Raw genomic sequence first — 20272 nt, 5'->3', positions numbered from 1 at the left:
ACCCTGCGACCTAGTCACAGGCAAGACACCTGTTCAAAGTTGAGAAGTTTCCCAAATGTTTGCTGTAAGTCATGGTTGGCAAATCCAGAGAAGAATCACTCCATGTAACCCTCTGTTCTTCCACAATCCGGTCTCCATCCTTGCTAACTTACTAACACACCTGGACAGAAGCCTCCTCTAAGCAGAAAAACTCCAAAACTCATCTTGCTCTTTCTCTTGGCTTACTTTTCTCTGCCAGTCTAACTTGGATTCACTCTTCAAGGCCCAGATGAAGTCCAGTTCCTCCACAGTGTCTCCCTAATCTCTTTGGCCACAGGGAATTCATCTGTCTCTACTTCCGTACTTTTTATGGGGCGGTGGAGAGGGGAGGTAACTAGATTTATTTATTATTTACTTATTTATTTTTAACAGAGGTACTGGGGATTGAACCCAGGACCTCGTGCGTGCTAAGCACGTGCTCTACCACTGAGCTATGTTCTGCCTCCCTCTATTTTTTCACTTTTTGTCTGTGCTTATTCATAGCTAGTTAGTAGCTGTTTTGATAAATCCAACTTACTTGCAACTGATGTACAGACAGGCTCTTTTGAAAGACTGCCTTGTCATGGTGAATTTGAAAATTCATCAAGTTTGGGGGGATGGTATAGCACAGTGGTAGAACACATGCTTAGCATGCACAAGGTCCTGAGTTCAAAAAAAAAAATCCCCAGTACCTCCACTAAAAAAAATATGTAAATAAATCTAATTACCCCCAAAGAAAAACCAATGAATAAATAAATAAACAAATAAATAAATAAAAATCATTAAGTTGAACAGCATTCTTTCCAAGGAGGCAGATTAGTATTTTTAAGTATTAAAAACTAATTTAACAAATATATATTTATTTTGCCAAAAACAAGGGTTTGAGTCATTGCCATATCCAAATTGCTGCTCATTCAGAGTTATGAGATTAATCTAAACATTACATCAGTGCTTTCATGAAAGATATGAAGCCACTCCAATTTCCAATTGTTTGTTTATACACAAATCACTGACTAAATTGCATTGCTAAATTTGACAATTTTAATCAACATTTCATGCTGATTAGGAAGTATGGCCTCACAACAACTTGGTATAAACAAACATGTATGTTCCACAATTTCAGTCCCATTTCTTTACCGTAACACTCTTATTTAAGGATATGCACAATTTGTAAAAATCTGTTTAAGAGCACAAACTTCGTATTAAAGAAAAATTTCTTGGAGGAAATTTAGAATGGAATAAGAAGTAAAAATGAAAATATTCTTCAGTATTATCAAAATCCCAGGGATCTAGTTTTACATCACACCAATGAATAATGATGCAGTTTAGAACCGTTATGTCCTGGTCTCTTTCCCAACATTTCATGCTCATTCAGGGTAGTGCCAATTTTCTAACTGCCCCTTGTGTCCAAACATATGAGGCTGTTTTTGCTCTGGGATAGTCATTTGCCCAAAAAAGTCAAGTCCTTCTCCACGTAACTCAAATCTCTCACTTGCCTCTGACATTTAGTTTTGTGCAAAACTACTTCCCGCAATTCACAGCTATTGTGGTCTCCTAAAAACTTATTCCTATTTCTGCTCATAACAGTTAACAATGAAACTAACATTGACGCTGGTGTTTGTTGCTTTGACCATGTCATTTCATTTTTCTTCACAACATCACATGTTTTCACAACAGATACCAAACATCATCTCAGGACCCTTGAATCAAAGTTAGATTTATTTTATTTGCACAATTTTTCTGTATTACTAGCTATACTGTTTTCTTGCCATTGACCATGTTCAAAATCCATCTCCTGTCTCCAAGCCTTTTCTCCCCAATGTCCTTGCTGCTCATGATAATCTTATTTTACATTGGAATTGGTCTTCTTCTGAAAGCTAATGAATACATAAAGAGAGGAAGAGAACTGTAAAAGGAATGCTAATAGCTGTGATTCATTTTAAGCAACATTTGCTAATTGACATCAATACTTTTAACAAATATAACTAGAACAGATGACCTGGATTTCTCGAAAGGCTAGACAGAGATGGTATTTATAACTTAATCTCTAAATTATAGTTCCTTAAAACTTAATGAATTTGCAGAAAGACTTTTCCATCAATTTAAATTTTTAAAAAATTGTTCAATGTGCAATGTGTCACATATCATTCAAACAGATTCTTTTCCAGAGGTGGATTTTTTTAAAAATGATTTTTGTTTATTTAATGAAAAAAAAAAAAAAAGAACCACTGCTTCACAGAAGACACCTACAACAGATTTTCTTAATTCTAAGCAGATGTTTTCTCCCTAATATTAAAAACAAGTACACACACCATGTAATTATCAAGTATTTTAACCTGCTACTCATTCATAGAAAAATAACATGAATTCTCATGGTTACAAAATTTTATCATATAATTTGCAAAAAGAGAACAAATTATACATACTCTGTACCCAAGAACTTGTTAGACGATTATTCACACCAGGAAGGAATTTGGCATAAAATGGTTTGGTTCTAGAACTAATTCATGGTCAGTCAGTTACTAAATAGATAACGATCTCATTATAGTTGGCTTATAAAATAAGACACTATCACATGGGCTTTGAGAGTATTGCTGCCTCAGGTTTCCAGTAAACTAATAATATCTTAATTTCAAAAATAAATTCGTGTTGCATGAATTGACTAACACACTGGAAGTAATAAACGTATGCATGAAACAGAAGTTCAATGGCAAACTTACACCAACAATTTATTTTTCTGGAAGGCATTTTCACCTAGTTAATCTTACTTAACCTCTGCTCCCCCAACAACCTTGTGAGACAATTTCTCCCTATTTAATAGGTGAGGAGACTGAGGCTCAGATATATGAAGTGATTTGCACAAGTTCCCACAGTGAGTAAATAGCAGAGACAAGAATTAAATTCAAGTCTGCTTGTGCAATGTTCTTTCCATAATATCAAAACTGCCCGCCAGTTGTCAAAAATGGAAAGATTTTGATTTGATTATATAAAGATTTTATATTCCTGTCTATTAAATCCCCACATTCCTTCTGACGTGTACTTTTTAAAAATAATTACAGGCAGCAGTACATATAAATCTGCAAAGCATCCATCCAGGTACCAGAATGACTCTCTATGCACAAAGAGTTGTACAAAATAGGTGTTTGTTCTGATTGACTTTTCAGCGTTGACAGAATGGACTAGTAAAAGGATGACAGTTATAAGCGCTTGTTGAACACTGGCACGCAGTAAATGTTTCCATCATACTACAAAGCAATGCAAAGGTTAAGACATCTGTTGAGAATAGTAGGCCAAACAAAACTCAAAATCACACCAGAAATTCAATAACGTTACAGGTTATGGTTACAGATTTTTTTGCCCATAAATCAAAGGCCTCACTTCAACATCACCCAATTATCTGAGTGCACCCTGAGCCCTTCTTTGGGTCCAGGAATAAATCAGTACATCCAATCACTGCCCACTACCCTACCCCTGGGCATCCTCAAGGCTCTTCCCATGAATCTCTGCCAAAGCTAATACATATCCCTGTGTTCCTACTTTTGTCCCTTTGCAAGAAGCTCCCATCCCCAAACTACAAAACTCTTGAGACACCACACATCATCTTTTTCAGTCTTCACAGCATGTTCAGAGCTCCAAAAAATGAAGCAGAAGAAAAAGTTCTTCTACCTAATTTTGTTTTGTTCCTTGGGACCCAGGCGCTGCAGTATCCTTGTTCTAAATGTAAGTGTTTATCCCCTTCCCCTCATCACATTATGTCTCTCCCACCATTCAGTATTAAGCCCAAAGGTTCAGGCAGCCTTTACAGACCTCTACATAAACCCTTTTCACCGAAGTGGGGAGGTGGACATGGAAATGCTACTGGCATCTAACGGGCGGAGGCCAGGGAGGCTGCTACACATCCTACAATGAACAGGGCAGCCCCCTACAACAAAGAATTCTCTAGTCCAAGATATCAGTAGTACTAAAGTGGAGAGATCCTGGTTAAAACCAACACCACTGTGATACAGAGGGATACATGACCATACAGGCTCAACAGTTCATCTGTCTAGGGAGACATATATTCATTAAAGATTCAAAATTAATAACAATTTTTGAAAATTCATCCTTAGAAGGACGTCAATATAGAACTAGTTTAAAATGATCCTTTTCAAACTTTAACGTGCGTAAGAATCACCTGGGAAGCTTGTGAAAATGCAAAATTTTGAGACCCAATCCAGGCCTACCAAAACAGAATAAAGGCTGCGTCCAGGATCTGTATTTTTAACAAGCTCTTTGGATGAATTTGATGCAGCTTGACCCTCTAAACTCTGAGCACTCTGAGATATTAAGTTGAGGACATGAAATTGTATACTAATGAAAATGTACTAAGACTGTGAACACTAAAATTCTTCTCCTGTTGAACATATGGTTAAAAAACACTAGATAGCTACTAAATTATTAAGATGATAAATTAATAAACTCTATGCCTTAAACCAGTGCCCTTCAAATTTTCATATGCATAGAAATCACCTGGAAATCTTGTTAACATGCAGCTCTGAGTCAGTAAGTCTGAGATAAAGTATGAGATTCTGCATTTTCAGCCAGCTCCCAGGTGATGGTCTATATTGCTGGTCCTTGGACCAGCATGTTGAATAATAAGGTCTTTTTTTTTTAATTGAAGTGCAGTCGATTTACAATGTTGTGTTCATTTCTGGTGTACAGCATAGTGATTCACATGTGTATATATGTATGTGTGTGTATATATATATACCTTTTCATATTCTTTTTCATTATAAGCCATTACGAGGTATTGAATATAGTTCCCTGTGCCATACAGGAGAATCCTGTTGTTTATCTACTTTATACATGGTAGTTAGTATAAACAAATCCCAAACTCCTAATTTACCCCTTCCTACCCCATATCCCCTCTGATAAATAATGCCTTAAAAAACAACCACCAAAAATCTATAAAGACAAGGGCCACTTATTTTAACGCAGCATAAAACTTTCAATCACAATTCTCATTTCCATGTGCATCTGGAAAATGGGCATAGACTTTAAATGGTACCTCCCCTAGAAAGTCAGCTCCATGAGAGGAGGCGTCAATTGGTTTTGCCCACGACTTCATGACCAGCACCCATTCAAGGTCTGGCACATGGTTTGTACTCAATAAATAATGGAAATAAATGAATGCAGGACAGAGATTCTCTATACGAAGTCTAGTGATAGAAGCCAATCATAAATCAAAATCCCAAAAAAAGCCTAGAGATCCACCTCAGACAGAAGAAAGTACTTGTTTTTAACCCTATTTAATACACAGATGTATCATTAATTGAGAACTGATTTATGAATTTTCCTCTACAGGGAATCCAAAGTGATCATGAACTCCAATAGACTTAAGTATGAGTATTCAATAGAAATGTGCATTCTTTGGGGGAAAAAAAACAGCTGACCATAGAAGTCACACAAGTATGATGTTTTGTTTCAAAAGGATAATACATGGATAGCACTGACTGCTTCCTCAACTTCCTATGCATGAGAAACTATGCCTGAGAAGAAATTCAGAGAAGTTTAATTTTTATTAAGTTTGGTTTTAAAACTTCAATGTCCTCCCTTCATATCAGAGGAGACCCTGGCTTCTAAGAAAAAATACCCTTTTCCTCTGATTGAATATCTTAATGTAAACTTAATCAAGTTTAAAAATGAATAGAAATTGTTTTTGAGTTAGAGAAAGCTAAAGTTAAGCAACACAGAGAGTCAATGATGAATGAGCCCAGAACTGTTAATGCAAATTCAAATTCAGCTGTGTCACTTGATAGGGATGTTCAGAAGTTCTGCACTGAAACTCCTCAATTGGAGAAGAAATGATTTTCATGAAAACACAAAACAAAACAAAACAAAACAAAACAAAACAACACAAAACAAAACATTACTTTATCAGCATTATAAACACGTTAAGGAGATGTTCCTCAATGCCTAAAAACACTTAAATGTTTCCATATATCATATAAATTCTGAAAGCTGCTTTATGTGGCAACTTTTTCACTTGATTGGATGGGTAGGTGATGCCATTAAAAGGCTAATTCACATTTGGAGACATCAGAAATGCTTTTTATATTCTCCTTTTTTTTGGCTAATTTTTAACTGTGATGGTTAATTTTATTTGCCAACATGACTAGGCCATGAGGTGACCAGATGTTTGATCAAATATTATGCTGGGTTTGTCCGTCTGTGAGGGTGCTTCTGGATGAGACTGACATTTGAATTGGTGGACTGAGTAAAGCAGATGGCCCTCCCTAATGTGGGTGGGCTTCATCCAATCAGTTGAAGACCTGAATAGAACAGAAAGGCTAAGTAAGAGGGAAAATTTGCCTGCCTGACTGATGAGCTAGGACACCAGTCTCCTGTACTTGGTCCCAAACTTACACCTTTGGCTTTCCTGATCCTCAGGTCTTTGGATTTTGACTTAAACTACATTATCAACTCCCCTGGTTATCCAGCTTGCTTCTCAGCCTCCATAACCATAAAAGTCAAGTCCTTATAAATCTCTCTCTCTCTCTCCCGTATCTCTTATTGTTAAATATCTCCTATTGTTTCTATTTTTCTGGAGAACCCTGATTAATACAGTATGCTTGGACCTTTTTTATTTAAGAAACTCTACCATAACACCCAACAGACCCTGCATCATTAACCATAGTTTTGAAAGCTACAACATCTGCTAGAATTCCCTAATTAATCCCATTGGGCTAGGTCCTCTGTTATCTATCCCTACTCTGTTAGCAGACTCCCATTAGCTCCAGTGGGCTAGGTTTACAGAGAATTGAGCTCATTCTATATATTTTACTTCACATCTCTTGGAGCAAGTCTGTGAGGCTATCACTCATCTTACTCTTAAAGAAATCTTCTCAGATTGGCTCTATATTCCATAATTAATGATATGCAGATACAGGCTATGTCAGGAATTCATTACTAAGGGAATCAGGGTGTGAAACTAAGAAAAAAAGAAAGAAGGAAGGAAGAAAAGAAAGAAGGAAGGTCAGAAGGAGGGAGGAGAAGGGCAGAAGGGAATGAAAGAGAGACAGAGTTTGTTTTCCCAATGTCTTCCTGTGTGGATTATTTACCATGGTCTCAGCTCATCACAGTTCCTCTAATGTGAATGAGTTGCTTTTTGAGTGGACTACAATTTTTTTCTCCCTTTCCAGAAACATTCTATTTTTAAAGCCAGTTAGCTGCTTAAAAAAAGTCTTTCTAAAGAAAAATCTATATGCTACTCTTACTTATAAAAATAAGAATTAGATTAGGTATCTAATGAGTAAATTAAAAGCAGTAGAAGTTAAAAAACACCAGATTTCAAGATAGAGGACAGGGGTTTACTGTTTGCTGTCTGAATAAGAGTGATTTGGGGAAAACCACTTTATTTCCAAGCTCTTCCATTGTTTTCAACCACAAAACAGAAGATTACAATAATGCCTGCATCATAGGACTGCTGGACGAAATAAGATGCTGTATGTGGAAAGCATTCTAAATGTCTCTAAAGAACAATATGGTTATTAGTTGTTGGTGCTGTTTTTTATTATAGCCTTATTGACAAACAACAGCAGGAAAGAAGAATACAAAATAGAAACAAGTAGAGAAATTACTTGTTTTCCTTAAGATTTATGGTCACAGTACTTTGTACATGGACAAGAATCTACTGAAATGCACAACAAAAAAGATCAAAGAGGTATCACTAGCCAAAAGAATCACTTAAAAAGACAGGAATGGGGTGGGAGAAGGCGGTGTCTCATTTAGTGTCACCGGTAAAAAAAAAAAAATAGGTATTTGAATTGGATACCTAAATATAATAGTTTATAGTTTATGTTTGAAGGTGTGCCATGCTTAGCACATAGCAAGTGAACAAATGTTTATTTTGATTCCAAGCTTCACGTTCAACTGGCATTTACTAAGCACCTTCTACCTGCCAAACATTTGATGTTCAACTCAGTTGGTTTGCAAGTTGTAGATGAAATTCAAACCTTAGGCAAAAAGCGAGTTCAGTAAAAGCAATGGTGGATATAGGAAAATCTGGGATTTGTAGTCCTTTTAATATGCATGCCATATATTGGTATAATGAGTGTTATAAATGAATAAATTCCTTTCCTAGCACTACTTAAAATACTTTTTAAAGGACAATATATACCAATTTAAAACGACTGAATCCCTTTTTAGCTATGAAAATCTATATGACAGTTAAATTTTTTTATGCAATATAAACACAATTCAGTAAGTTCAATACTTATCCTGAATAAATTCTTTAGTGATGAGGTAGCCTAAAGGTGCTGACCTGTTCAGCGATCTAAGCGTTTCAAGCCACCAATAAATATTTCTTAATCTCTAAATTATCTATCTCTATTTTAGAGGTTTGGGAGAATTCAAGAAAAATAAAGAGTCTTTGACCACAAAACACTTACAGGTGGTAGAAATATATACAAATAAACACATACAAATCCCTTAATAAATAATATAGTATATAGTAAAGTATTACAACCGGACAATTAGAAATAAACCAGCATATAAAGCGGTATTTATTCTTCATTCAGATAAAATAAAAAATAGATTTCAAAAATTAAATCTATGTGCACCTAACTCATTAAGGAAATCTTCAAAAAAATAAAAATTGAGCATTCTAAAACAATAATTAAATTACAGATAGACCAAAAAAAGCAAAAGGCATTTTTGTCAGACTGCATTAGTTTTCTAGGGATAATGTACGAAGGCATCACAAACCGGTGGTTTAAGCACGAGAGATTTATCGTTTCACAATTTTATAGGCTAATAGCCAATAGTCCAAAATCAAGGTGTTGGAGGATTGCACCCTTTTAACAGCTGAGAAGGACAATGTCTCCATGCTCCTCATCTTGCATCTGGCGCTTTACTGGAAATCTTTGTTCCCTACCTTGTAGGGGCATCGCCCTAACCTCCGCCTTCATGTTCAGATGACATTCTCCTCATGTGTCTGTATCAAAATCGCTCCACTTTATCAGGACCACAGTCATATTGGAGTAGGGTCCACTATTGTCCAGTAGGACTTCATCTTAGCTAATGACATTTGCAACATCCCTGTTTCCAAAAAAGTTCACATTCTGAGGTACTACAGCTTAAGACTTCAACATATGAATTTTTGAGAAGCACGATTCAACCCACAACACAGATGATCCATCGAGAGGAAAGAAAATGATGAAATACTGGATGTGACCAGCTAAGAATCAACAGATTAAATACCTGTGTGGGGCCAGGCAGCAGAGAGCTTTGGAACCTTGGCAAAAGAGTGTGAGCTTAATGTGTTGAGCAATAAGGAGGCACCATGATCATGGGCTCTCAAGTAGAAGAAATGGTGTTTTGTAAACATTAATCTGGAGAATGGGTCCTGGTTGCGCAGAAGGGAGTGAGACACTAGAGAGAGGATGACTAAACAGAAGGTGGAATGAATGATATTTGGCAGCAGCAGTCAGAATGAAACAGATAAGATGAATCTGAGAGAAGCTGGTCCATCAGTAAGGGATTATTCTTTTAGGGGGTTCAGATTTCCTATAGTCTCATTAATTTGAAGAAATGTCTTTCAAACTTCCTTTCATTAATAAGGCATCAATTACCTACTTTGCTCGTTATGAGACAGGAAGGGGGCAGGGCACAGCCATTAAAGGAAAGATACAGCAATTAACATCAAAATGGTGGAAGATTCAACCCCCAGTAGTCCTTGAGGCTCAAGACGGTGGGAGATTTAACTTCTAGCAGACCTTGAGCTTCATTATACGCCCATTGTAATATATTAACATGGTGAATAACATGCCCACAGGCGCCATGACAGTCCCAAGGCTAGCCACAAAAGGTCAAAGAGTGGGAAATGGCCAACTTCCTGGGAATCCCAGCCCCTTCCCCAGGCTACTTAGATTGGTCCTTCCACTTATTAGCATATGAAGCCACAAGCCCTTAAAAATTGGCAACATGGTGCCTCGTGCCCTCTCTCTCTCCTTCGGAAATGGCCCGCACTCTGTCTATGGACTGTGTACCTACTTTTCCTCTAATCTGAGCACCCAACCCCCATACCTCATGGCCTTTCTCTTGCTTTTCGGCGTATCTCTAAGTAAATCTACCCTCACTCAACTGTGGCTCGCTCTTGAATTCTTTCCTGTGCGAAGCCAAGGACCCACACTTGGCGGGGCATGTCCCAGGGGCTCAACCGAAGCCTGGGACACGGCCCTCCTCCACCCACATCCATTTTTCCTGCATCAGTTATACCTGACATGCAACTATATAAATAACGCACCTATGCAGACTTACTTTCCTGTTCTTAGTGTAATGCCAAAAGCTTGGATAGCAACAATGCCAGGAATTTTAAGGGGTTTGGGAAATGGGAAAAAGCTTCTTCATCATAATGTATTATTGGGTTGACACAGCTATAATCCCTGGCACCTATTATGCATTGAAGAAAGAAACTTACCAAATAAACGGCTTCTGAAGACATTATCTAAAATGGAATGCCAAGACGGTCCTAAAATAATACTTAAGAGTGTAATGTCAAGAGGGAAGTGTAGTCAAAATCAAAAGCTCCCACATTTCTCAATTTAAAATGAAGACATGCAGCAAAGCATCATTCTGAAAAACACAACATCCAACCTAATTTTTGACAATTTTTACTGGCAAGCGATCAAATGAAAGGGAAAGTAGTAAAAATTTTGGTAAGACTCATAGGGAATGAGGGATATTGAATGGATGGAGATGGATAAATAATTTTTAAAAGAGAAATATGATAAACGTACAGTTCACAAGAAACATAAAGTAGGGTAATATACTTTCAGATATTTTAGATCCTTAATATGTAAAAGCTGGATGAACCATCAACTCATAAAATCTTAATTTAAACCACATTTATAAATATCTAAGGAATTGCAAAACTCAAAACAAGAAGCTATCATGTGCAAGGCTGAGATACTGGGGGTGGGGGCAGACAACTGAAAAGGGAAAAAAAGAAGCAGGAAAGAAAACTTTTCCTTAGTCTCACTTCCCCTTAAGCTACTGCTCTCTCTTTCTCCTTCCTTTCACATCCGAAATGAATTCTCTTCCTCCATCAGATCCATTTTCCCCATTATGCAATACTGAATATGCTTCAAGCTGGCTTTTGTCATCACCTTTGCATCCAAATCACCATAGCTGATCCATAAAGTTCAATGCAAAGGACATTTTTCAGTCTTCATCTTTCTTGATCTCCCAGAAGCATCTACTTTCTTGAAATCCTCTCTTTCCCTTGATTTCTGTGACACCACCATCTCTTCTCTTCTTCCTAATTTTCAGCCATGACTTTGCTGTCTCCATCACCAAATCATCTTTTTTTTTTTTAAAATAAAATGCTTTGAAATTTTTCAAAACTCTCTAGGTAATTTCTTCCATTTCCTCAACTACCATTTATATGCCAAAGAATCCCACAGTTTATGTACAACCTAAGCTTCTCTGAACTCTACATCCAAGTATATTCAACTAGCTACTCAACTGCCTACTCGTCTGTCCCTTGGGCACTATAACCCAACATGACGATTTTCCCACCATATCTGTTTCCCAAGTGAACAGCACTATCATCTGCCTATTGCTCGGGCCAGAAACCTGAGCATCAACCTTGAAACCTCTCTACTTATCATCTACTATCGCCAGTTAATGATCGAGACTGGTTTTACCTCACACGTGCTTTCAGATACACCCACATCTCCATCTCCATTTTTACTGCAAGCCACCCCTGTCTCCCATCCACTGGTTTCCCACACCTAGTCTTACCTTCATTCAAAAAATTAAAAATAGAACCACCATAAGATGCAGGAATTCCACTTCTGGGTATTTTTCCAAAGAAAACAAAAACACTCATTCAAAAAGATATGTGTACCCCTACACTCACTGCAACATTATTCACAATAGCTGAGAAGGGAAGTATCCTAAGGGCCCATCAATAGATGAAAGGATATAGACTATGTGGCATTCACACACACACACACAGGAATATAACTCTGCCATAAAAGGGACGAAATCTTGCATGTGTGACAACATGGATGGACCTAGATGGTACTATGCTAAGTGAAATAAGTCCGACAAAGAGAAGTGCCATATGATTTCACTTATATGTCATATCTAAAAAACAAAGCAAATGAACAAAGATAACAAAACAGAAACAGATTCGTAGATACAGAGAATAAACTGGTGGGTGCCAGAGGTGAAGGGGGAAAGTAAATGAGTGAAATAGGTGAGGTATAATAAGAGGATCTAACCTCCAGTTATAAAATAAATGGGATGTAATGTGCAACATAGGGAATATAGTCAATAATATTGTAATAACTTTGTATGGTGACATGGTGACTAGACTTACCATGGTGATCATTTTGTAATGTATCAAAATATCAAATCACTATATTGTACACCTGAAACTAATATAATATGTAATTCAATTATATTTCAATTTAAAAAAATTCTTAACGTTAGCAATTACAATAACCAAATGAAAAAGAAAACCAAATCTGATCAAACTACTTCAGAACCTATTATCGTGAATAACAAAAGATACACTAGAAGTACTCATGTATAAAAAATTCAAGATCTCTATAATGAACCAACAAGTTTTTCCATCATTTTCTTAGCTTTTGAAGATTACATCCTTAAGTCACAAATACATAACGAGGAGGTTTACAAACCATTTCTCAGTATAATCCATTCAGAATGGGAAACGGCTGCCATTTTGTGCTACAGATAAACATGCAGATAAACAGTGATCAAGTCTTTACAATTAAATCAATTTTCAACAGGTTGCATTGATAAGTAATTTAATCTAAATCTCTGGCCTCTTCCCTTGAATTCTTTCCTGTCTCAATAAAGGGCAACATCATCCATGTGTTGCTCAAAATCAAAACCTTGACTCTCCTTCACCTCTCACCCTTCTCCTCTCTGTAATTCTCCTCCACAATAAATTACCTGCAAGTATTGTTGGCTCTACTTCCAAAACATATCATGAATACGCTCCTTCTCTTTAACTCTCCTATCACTTTCTTAACCCAGGCTGGCCATCAATATCCTTGCCTAGACTTTTTCAAAAGCCTTCCAAATGGTCTTCTCTCTACCACATCTAACTCCATAGTTCATCTAACACATTGCAGCCAGAGCTATCCGTTTTGATACAAGTCTATGCATATCACTCCCCTACTAGAGGAATTGAAAATAGTTAGAGCCTGCCTACATTACCTGGTCCCTACTTGATTCTCTAATTGCATCTTAAATAACTCGTCTGCTCCACCACACTATCTTCCTTCCTGTTTCCAGAACATCAAAGCTAGTTACCATTTAGGGTCTTTCTACCTGTTATTCTTTCTAGTTGGAATGCTCTGTTCCAGATCCTTCCATGCTATTTCCTTACCATCAAGTCTCAAGTCAACTGTCAATACCCTCCCAACCTCAGCCCCAGAAGCTTTCCCTGATCGTCTCATTTAAATTAATCTCCAGTTAGTCTCTATCACATCATCTTGTTTCATTTTCCCTTATTATTAATTGCAAACTTAAATTACCTTCTCTGCTTCTAAGTTACCCATTTATTCTCTGTCTTCTCCCTAGAACATAAGCTCCTGAGCACAGGAACCTTATCAACCTTATTCACCATTTACTACCCAGTGCCTAGAAATGTGCTTGGTACACAGTAGGTGCTCACTAAATATTTATTACAAGAGTAAATATACTTAACAACTACAAAAAAAGCAGCAGCTCAAAATATAAATAATGATCATAAAATAAAGGTTCAAAAAGAGGTATCATGAATTTATATCGTGATTTCATATTATACATATCAACAATATCAGTGGAATTTATTATATATTAGAGATCTCAAATAATAGTGAAAATACATTATCTTACTGAGTAAGTTTAAGTTCATTTCTAATATAAAACCTTTCAAAATGAGGAGTTTTTAATAAATCTGCATGATGAATGGGGAAGGGAAGCCATATGTCTTTCCTTTGGCAAAAATGGAATAGTCTCTTTAGGACTGCATCAGAAGCACTTAAAGAATACACTGCGACAAAAGTCAATTTAAAAAATGACTATCAATTTTCAAAGCAGAGAAAATGTATTGAGAGCTAAGGGAAACAATAGAAATTGTTTTCCCAAGGACCAATAAATCATCATGTAGCCAAACACAATCTCCGAGAACTGATAGCACATTCTTGACATTTGGAAAGGGTAAGTCTAGAGCCATCCAAGTGCCTAAATACCACCATATCAGTGTTCTTGCTTGCAAGACCCACTAGCTAGTCAACAATTAATGAGAATTACTCAAATCTGTGCCTCAAGGAAATTATAAATCACTACATTTCATGGACTTCTAGGGTCTTCATGAATAGTCGAAACCACAGTATTTGTGAATGCCAGGGGCCTCCTCGGTGTACTGAGATGGTTTCAACGAGACAATAAACTATCTTGGATATTCGTTTAGATTTTTTTAAATGACTAGGAAACTATTTATTCCATTGAAGCTATTTTCTGTATACCACAGAACGTGAATACAAACACTGAGATTACTGACAGTAGCAAACAAAAATATCAGTGGGCACTTTACCTTCCTGTTAATTAACTGTCTTTGTTATACAACACTGTCTACAAACAGACAAAAATTTTTGTTTTACAGCAAAATCTGACTACAACTCTAACTGCAAGCCACAGTAATCACGTCAACATGTGAACTATCTGGAATATCTAATTATGAAAATGGCAATTTCACAGCGGAAGTATTGTCCTAATTCAAGAAACCAGCCACATTAGCTTATTAGTCTGACATATAGCAGATAGCTGGAAAACTTTAATTTGAAAGATAATTATTTTTAGCTGATTAATATGCTTCAAATTAAATTCACTGCTTTTAATGGGCCCATCAACCTGACAACCTGGGAAATTAATAAATTTTGCACGCAGCAATCCTAGGAAATTGATACAGCCAAGCTCCACATCATTACAAGGATTACCTTCACAGTAGGCATTGTCCTCTCGAAGAGCCCGAAAACCGTCTCGACAGCTACAAACGGCCCTGTCGTTCAGATTTCTGCAGACAGAATTCTCCATACAGTTATGCTTTTCGGAACAAAAGTCATAACCTACAAGAAAAAAGAAACTTCTTATGATAAATGAAATTATGACAGAGCAAATAAACTTCGTCTCCTAATATCTTCCTTTGATTTAGAATCTGTATTTCCTTAAATGATTTGTTAAGTTGGTCTCTTCATCCAGTGTTTATAGAACCACATGCTATGTGCGCAAAAAAGGTGTTTTTATGTGTTTAACTCAATTAATTCCTACCTGAGGTTAATTTTATGTCTCCTTTGTTTCTGACAAATGCTATCTTTAGTCTCTAATATTCTAATTAGTCCTCCAAATACTTGAAACAAAGAAAGATTCTTGGAGTCCAAAATGAAGATTTACAATATAGAAGATAATGCACTGAGGAAGGAAACTGATCTGAGAGTTAGTGATTGAACACTGTCAATAACAACGAGTAATACAGACCGGTGAGATGTGCACATTGTGTATTTGAGAAATGACAGACAGCCTGGCATCCCTAAAAAACAAAATTTTCAATGTGTTAAAAAAAAAAAAAAGGAAAATTACAACTTTAATTTTCTCTGGAAATCTGCAAGGCAAAGTATGTTCACTCAAAAGAAAACTTTTGTGAATTACAAAGATTTCACAGATTCTAAAGTCTTTCTGAGAGGAAAGAAAATGGAACATTTTACAAAGATTCACACCAATCATGTGTAATCTCTCAAGATCTCTTTTTTCCTGGGTGAATCCCTTGTTCAAAGGTCATCTAAAACACTGAAATGAAAAGCTTGAACACTGGAATCCATATTTAATGGAAGTTATGTCATTATACATCATTCAAACAATTTTCAAATTGCCTGATGCATAAATTTTCTATCTAGTTTTACATTGCCTAATGAATTACTATTTCACTATGTAAAAAAGAAGTCTAGGAGAATACATTTCTTATAGCTCAAAATAAATTCATCTATCTGCAGCCAAGAAAAGATTTTTACTTGAGCAAATCATGAAGATGGAAGTTCTACATTGTCTCATCTTATTTGTTATCAAATTACCGTAGAATGACTTGATTCAACAAAAGGGCCAACTAAACTGTATCACAGCCGTAGGTATACTCTGGTACAGCACAGTGGTTGGTGTCCATTCCAATTGGTTTGTGCCCATAATTAGTATGTTGATCATCACCCCAGAGTTAAAACATACGTCTCATGAAATACAACTACAATATATAGTCAAATATTGTTTGTATAACTTAATAAATCCTTAGGAAGGGTGAGGCTCTCAAAATACGGTGATGGCATAAAAAAGGAGAGAAAAAAAATCAAAAGAATTAGTGATTTCTACAAAAATAAAATAAAATAGAAGCATATGAAGACCAGAAAAATACGTAGTTAATAACAGCATTTAAATCACTTGACAACTTAACGTTTCATGGCGAGATTCTTCAAAGTCTATATTCTCATGATTAAGGCTGAAAATTTAGAAGTAAAAAGTTCATTCTTAAGAAGATGAAGAGTTAAAAATGTTTTCCCCTAGGGTCTTTTTATTTTCTTCTTCTTTAAGTAGCTTAATTGAGACTGTATTTCTTAAAATGTATTCCAGTGTCTTTTTACAACGCCTGAGGGGGAAAAATTTCAGCTAAAAAGTTGCCTTCATTCTCTATCTCAATAGCTCAGCACATCATCAACCTAAAATGAAAAGGCTCCAAAAAATCACTTTATATTTATTGTAAATTAAAACACAATTACTAAAAATATTGGCCCACACCTTAAGATACACCAAGAATTAAGAGGCCATGTATCAACACAGCACTAAATTTGTATAATTTCACTTGTAATATTTCAAGTAACTTTCAGAGGGCAGTGACTGAGAACAGGTACTGTTTCTGATGTGTTTTTTTCTTTCATAAGTTTGTAATTTTCAAAGCTCTCTTTCAACTTTTCACTTCACTGCATTTTCTCTTCTCCCATCACAGATCACCCAATCCATGATCACTGTCTACGCCATATGCCACCTCTATGACGATCACTTCCAGTTCTGCTCAGGTAATGGTACGACCCCTTCATTTTAGCATCAAGTATTATGCACACACTCAGCATGCAGTGTTTAATTGCTGTAAGAATTTTCCAACTATAAGATAATAATGTGATTCTACTTTTCATTGTTTTAGGTTCAGTTGGGGAGTACTTTACTTTTAATCAGATGCAGGTTTTTAATTAATCCAGAGACTTGAACATTGAAAATTCTGCCAAAATTCTAATTTACTCTTAACAATGTCAGATAGCTATTTTGATCTATTCTCTCAACAAATAAGTCGATTGAATCTATTGGTTGTTTCACTACTTAGATACAAAAATACCAGGGTCAAAAGGCTCACTATCGATGGGTAGAAAATTCAGACTCAATTAAAGGGACATGTTTCCAATCTACAGGGAATAACTTCAAAAAAATCAGAGCATGCGTTGGCAATCAACCACAGTCCTATTGCCTTCATAGCTGCATTTCTATTCATCTGTGCTTGGTTTCTGGAGTTGAAAGACCCAGATTTACATCTGATCTCCACCACTTACTGGCTGTGTAAATTGCTAGCTGTGTAAGCTAATTAACCTTTCTACACCTTTAGTTTTCTCACCTGTAAAATTAGGATAATATCTACCTCACAAAAATGTAAGGTTCAAATGAGATCATCTTTGTAAAAGCATAATAGTATAGTATTCATTAATAATTAAAGCAATTAGAGTATTACTAATAAGCCATAAACCAAACATGTTGAGATACCTGTCATAAGAGAAAATTCATATATTACAGATGCATAGATCAATGATCTAACACAATCTACCCTTTCTTTTTTGTTTCCTCCTTTGGACTTTAACCAGAAGGATACCAAGTTTTCTATTCCTTTTGTAGGCTTTTCAAATTTACATGAAGTTCTGTGTCTTTTATTAGCGTACTAGATCTTTCTGTAAAAAAGCAATATGCATTTCTGTATGACTGACTAAGCAGGGAAGGTGGATACCAAACATTATGAGTAAGAACAATATAAATGAAGGGCATACATAACAACCAGGAGAAAGAGTACAATAATTTTGAGGTGGATATTTGTTGGTTTGTCTCCTTTTTGAGAAAACAAAACAGAATAAAGAACCTAGTCATACTTCGGGTGAACCATTCACCCCTACTGTCAGCCTAGGTGCTTAAAGGAAAATGGATTCTATTGCTCACAGATTAAGGTCACACCGATCAATGCATCCCATTGGCCTGGACACAATCATTTCTTCAGTCCTGAGCGTATGATCCAGTTTGGGCTCATGCAGATGACTGAAACTCAATACTGGGACTTTTGTTCAACTCATGACCATACTGAACTTTCTCTTCCACCTACTTGAGTATCACAATAACGTGAGTGTAAGAATGTCAGGGGTCTACCTGAGAACACACAGAGCCTGAAAAGAAAGCCACCTCAGAGAAGACAAAAGAAGAGATTCATCTAAGCAAAGGGGCAAGATTTCAGATCTGAATCAAGTGGCTTCCTGGGGCCGCGTGTTCCATTTGTGACTTAAGTCAGCTGAACTGGGTGTTCTATCACTTGTGCCTAAAAGGACACTAACTCATATCAGTATTGTTTGCGAGCTGATGGATAATTCTGATTTTTCCCCAAGTGTAGTTCCCATGCATGGAGAAACATTAAAAAAGAAAAAAAGCTATTGACAGAGCTGAGATTTTAGAACTCTTAATTGAATGAATGGAAAAAGGAGCTAAAAAGGAAATGAAAAAGCTGCACCACCCTCCTCAAAACTGGGGGGGGGGGGGGTCTTATGTCCTCCTGTTAATAGATTAGGTTAAAAGAAGACAAAATGAAATAAGTATGTGTTTTTAAAATTTCTTTTTCTTATTTTTTCTATTTAAGCTTGATTTTGCACCAATAAAGATACTAGTAACAAGGGCTAGGAGCTCATTTAGGGTAATTTGTTATATAGTAACAATGACATGAGCTATGAGCCCCAACTATACCCCAGGTGTCATACTAGGTATTAAGAATACAGAGATGAATGTAAAGACCCACCTCTGTCCTCAAGGTGCATGGTCCAAGGAAGGGGGTAGGTTCACAAATATATAATTTCATGATAATTCAGGAAGGCACATATAATTTCATGGTTGGCAGGATCATAAAACGTTCCATAAAATCAATCCTTCAGTTTAATACTTGAATCTATAACAAACTACCAAGTTTAAGAACCTTTCATGATGCGCAACTCACTGCCTCCTGGACAGCCCACTACGTTTCTGAATACTTGAAATTTTACTGTTTTCTTATATTGAACTAAATATCTAAGTCCCCTCTACTTATTGGTTGTAGGCCTGTCATCACAGACTCAACACAGAACAAGCGAGGCATATCTGATGGCCTCTCTCTTCTCAGTAGTACAGAGGTCTATGAGTGAAGGAGACTGGAATTGAGAAGAGAGGGATGTGAAGTAGTCAGATGGGAATTATGCTAAGTCAATTATAAAAGCAAACTGAAATGCCCATCGACAGATGATTGAATAAAGTTGTGGTGTAGATATACAATGGAATACTACTCAGCCATAAAAAAGAATGAATCAATGCCATTTGCAGCAAAATGGATGGAACTGGAGATCGTCATACTAAGTGAAGTAAGACAAAAAGAGATTCCACATGTATCACTTACATGTGGAATCTAAAAAGAAATCTAAAAAGAAAAAAGACACAAATGAACTTATTTACAAAACAGAGACAGACTCACAGACATAGAAAACAAACCTATGGTTACCGGGGGGAAAGGGGTAGAGTGGAAAGATAAATTGGGAGTTTGGGATTTGCAGATACTAACTACTATATATAAAATAGATAAACAATAAGGTCCCACTGTATAACACAGGGAACTATATTCAAAACCTTGTAGTAGTCTATAATGAAAAAGAATCTGAAAAGGAATATATACATATATATATAACTGAATCATTATGCTGTACACCAGAAATTAATACAACATTGTAAGTCGACTATACTTTACTTAAAAAAAAAACTGAAGAGAAAAGAAAAGCAAATCCCCACCCCTAAAAAAACTAATCAAATATTTCAGCCCTATTGTGTACATATTTTCGCCAGTGTCATGCTCACTCAGAACCAGGACACAGAAGTTTTTAGAGGTCCCGGAACT

At 36.2% G+C, this 20272-nt stretch overlaps 1 protein-coding gene across 4 annotated transcripts in view; it reads right to left on the bottom strand.

Annotated features, from left to right (window-relative positions):
* The window catches only part of NELL2 (neural EGFL like 2), a 288103-nt gene that overhangs the window by 141938 nt on the left and 125893 nt on the right, over nucleotides 1-20272 (bottom strand). For all 4 annotated transcript variants that reach the window (XM_074374993.1, XM_010964165.3, XM_010964166.3 and 1 more), the window contains one exon: nucleotides 15018-15146. In XM_074374993.1, coding sequence (XP_074231094.1) covers nucleotides 15018-15146 — 129 coding nt within the window. The remainder of the gene's footprint in view (nucleotides 1-15017; nucleotides 15147-20272) is intronic.

The sequence above is a fragment of the Camelus bactrianus genome, chromosome 12, assembly GCF_048773025.1.
Source record: "Camelus bactrianus isolate YW-2024 breed Bactrian camel chromosome 12, ASM4877302v1, whole genome shotgun sequence".
Classification (NCBI taxonomy): domain Eukaryota; kingdom Metazoa; phylum Chordata; class Mammalia; order Artiodactyla; family Camelidae; genus Camelus; species Camelus bactrianus.
The sequence above is the reverse complement of the archived record's forward strand: the minus strand, read 5'-3'. Positions and strand labels throughout refer to the sequence as shown.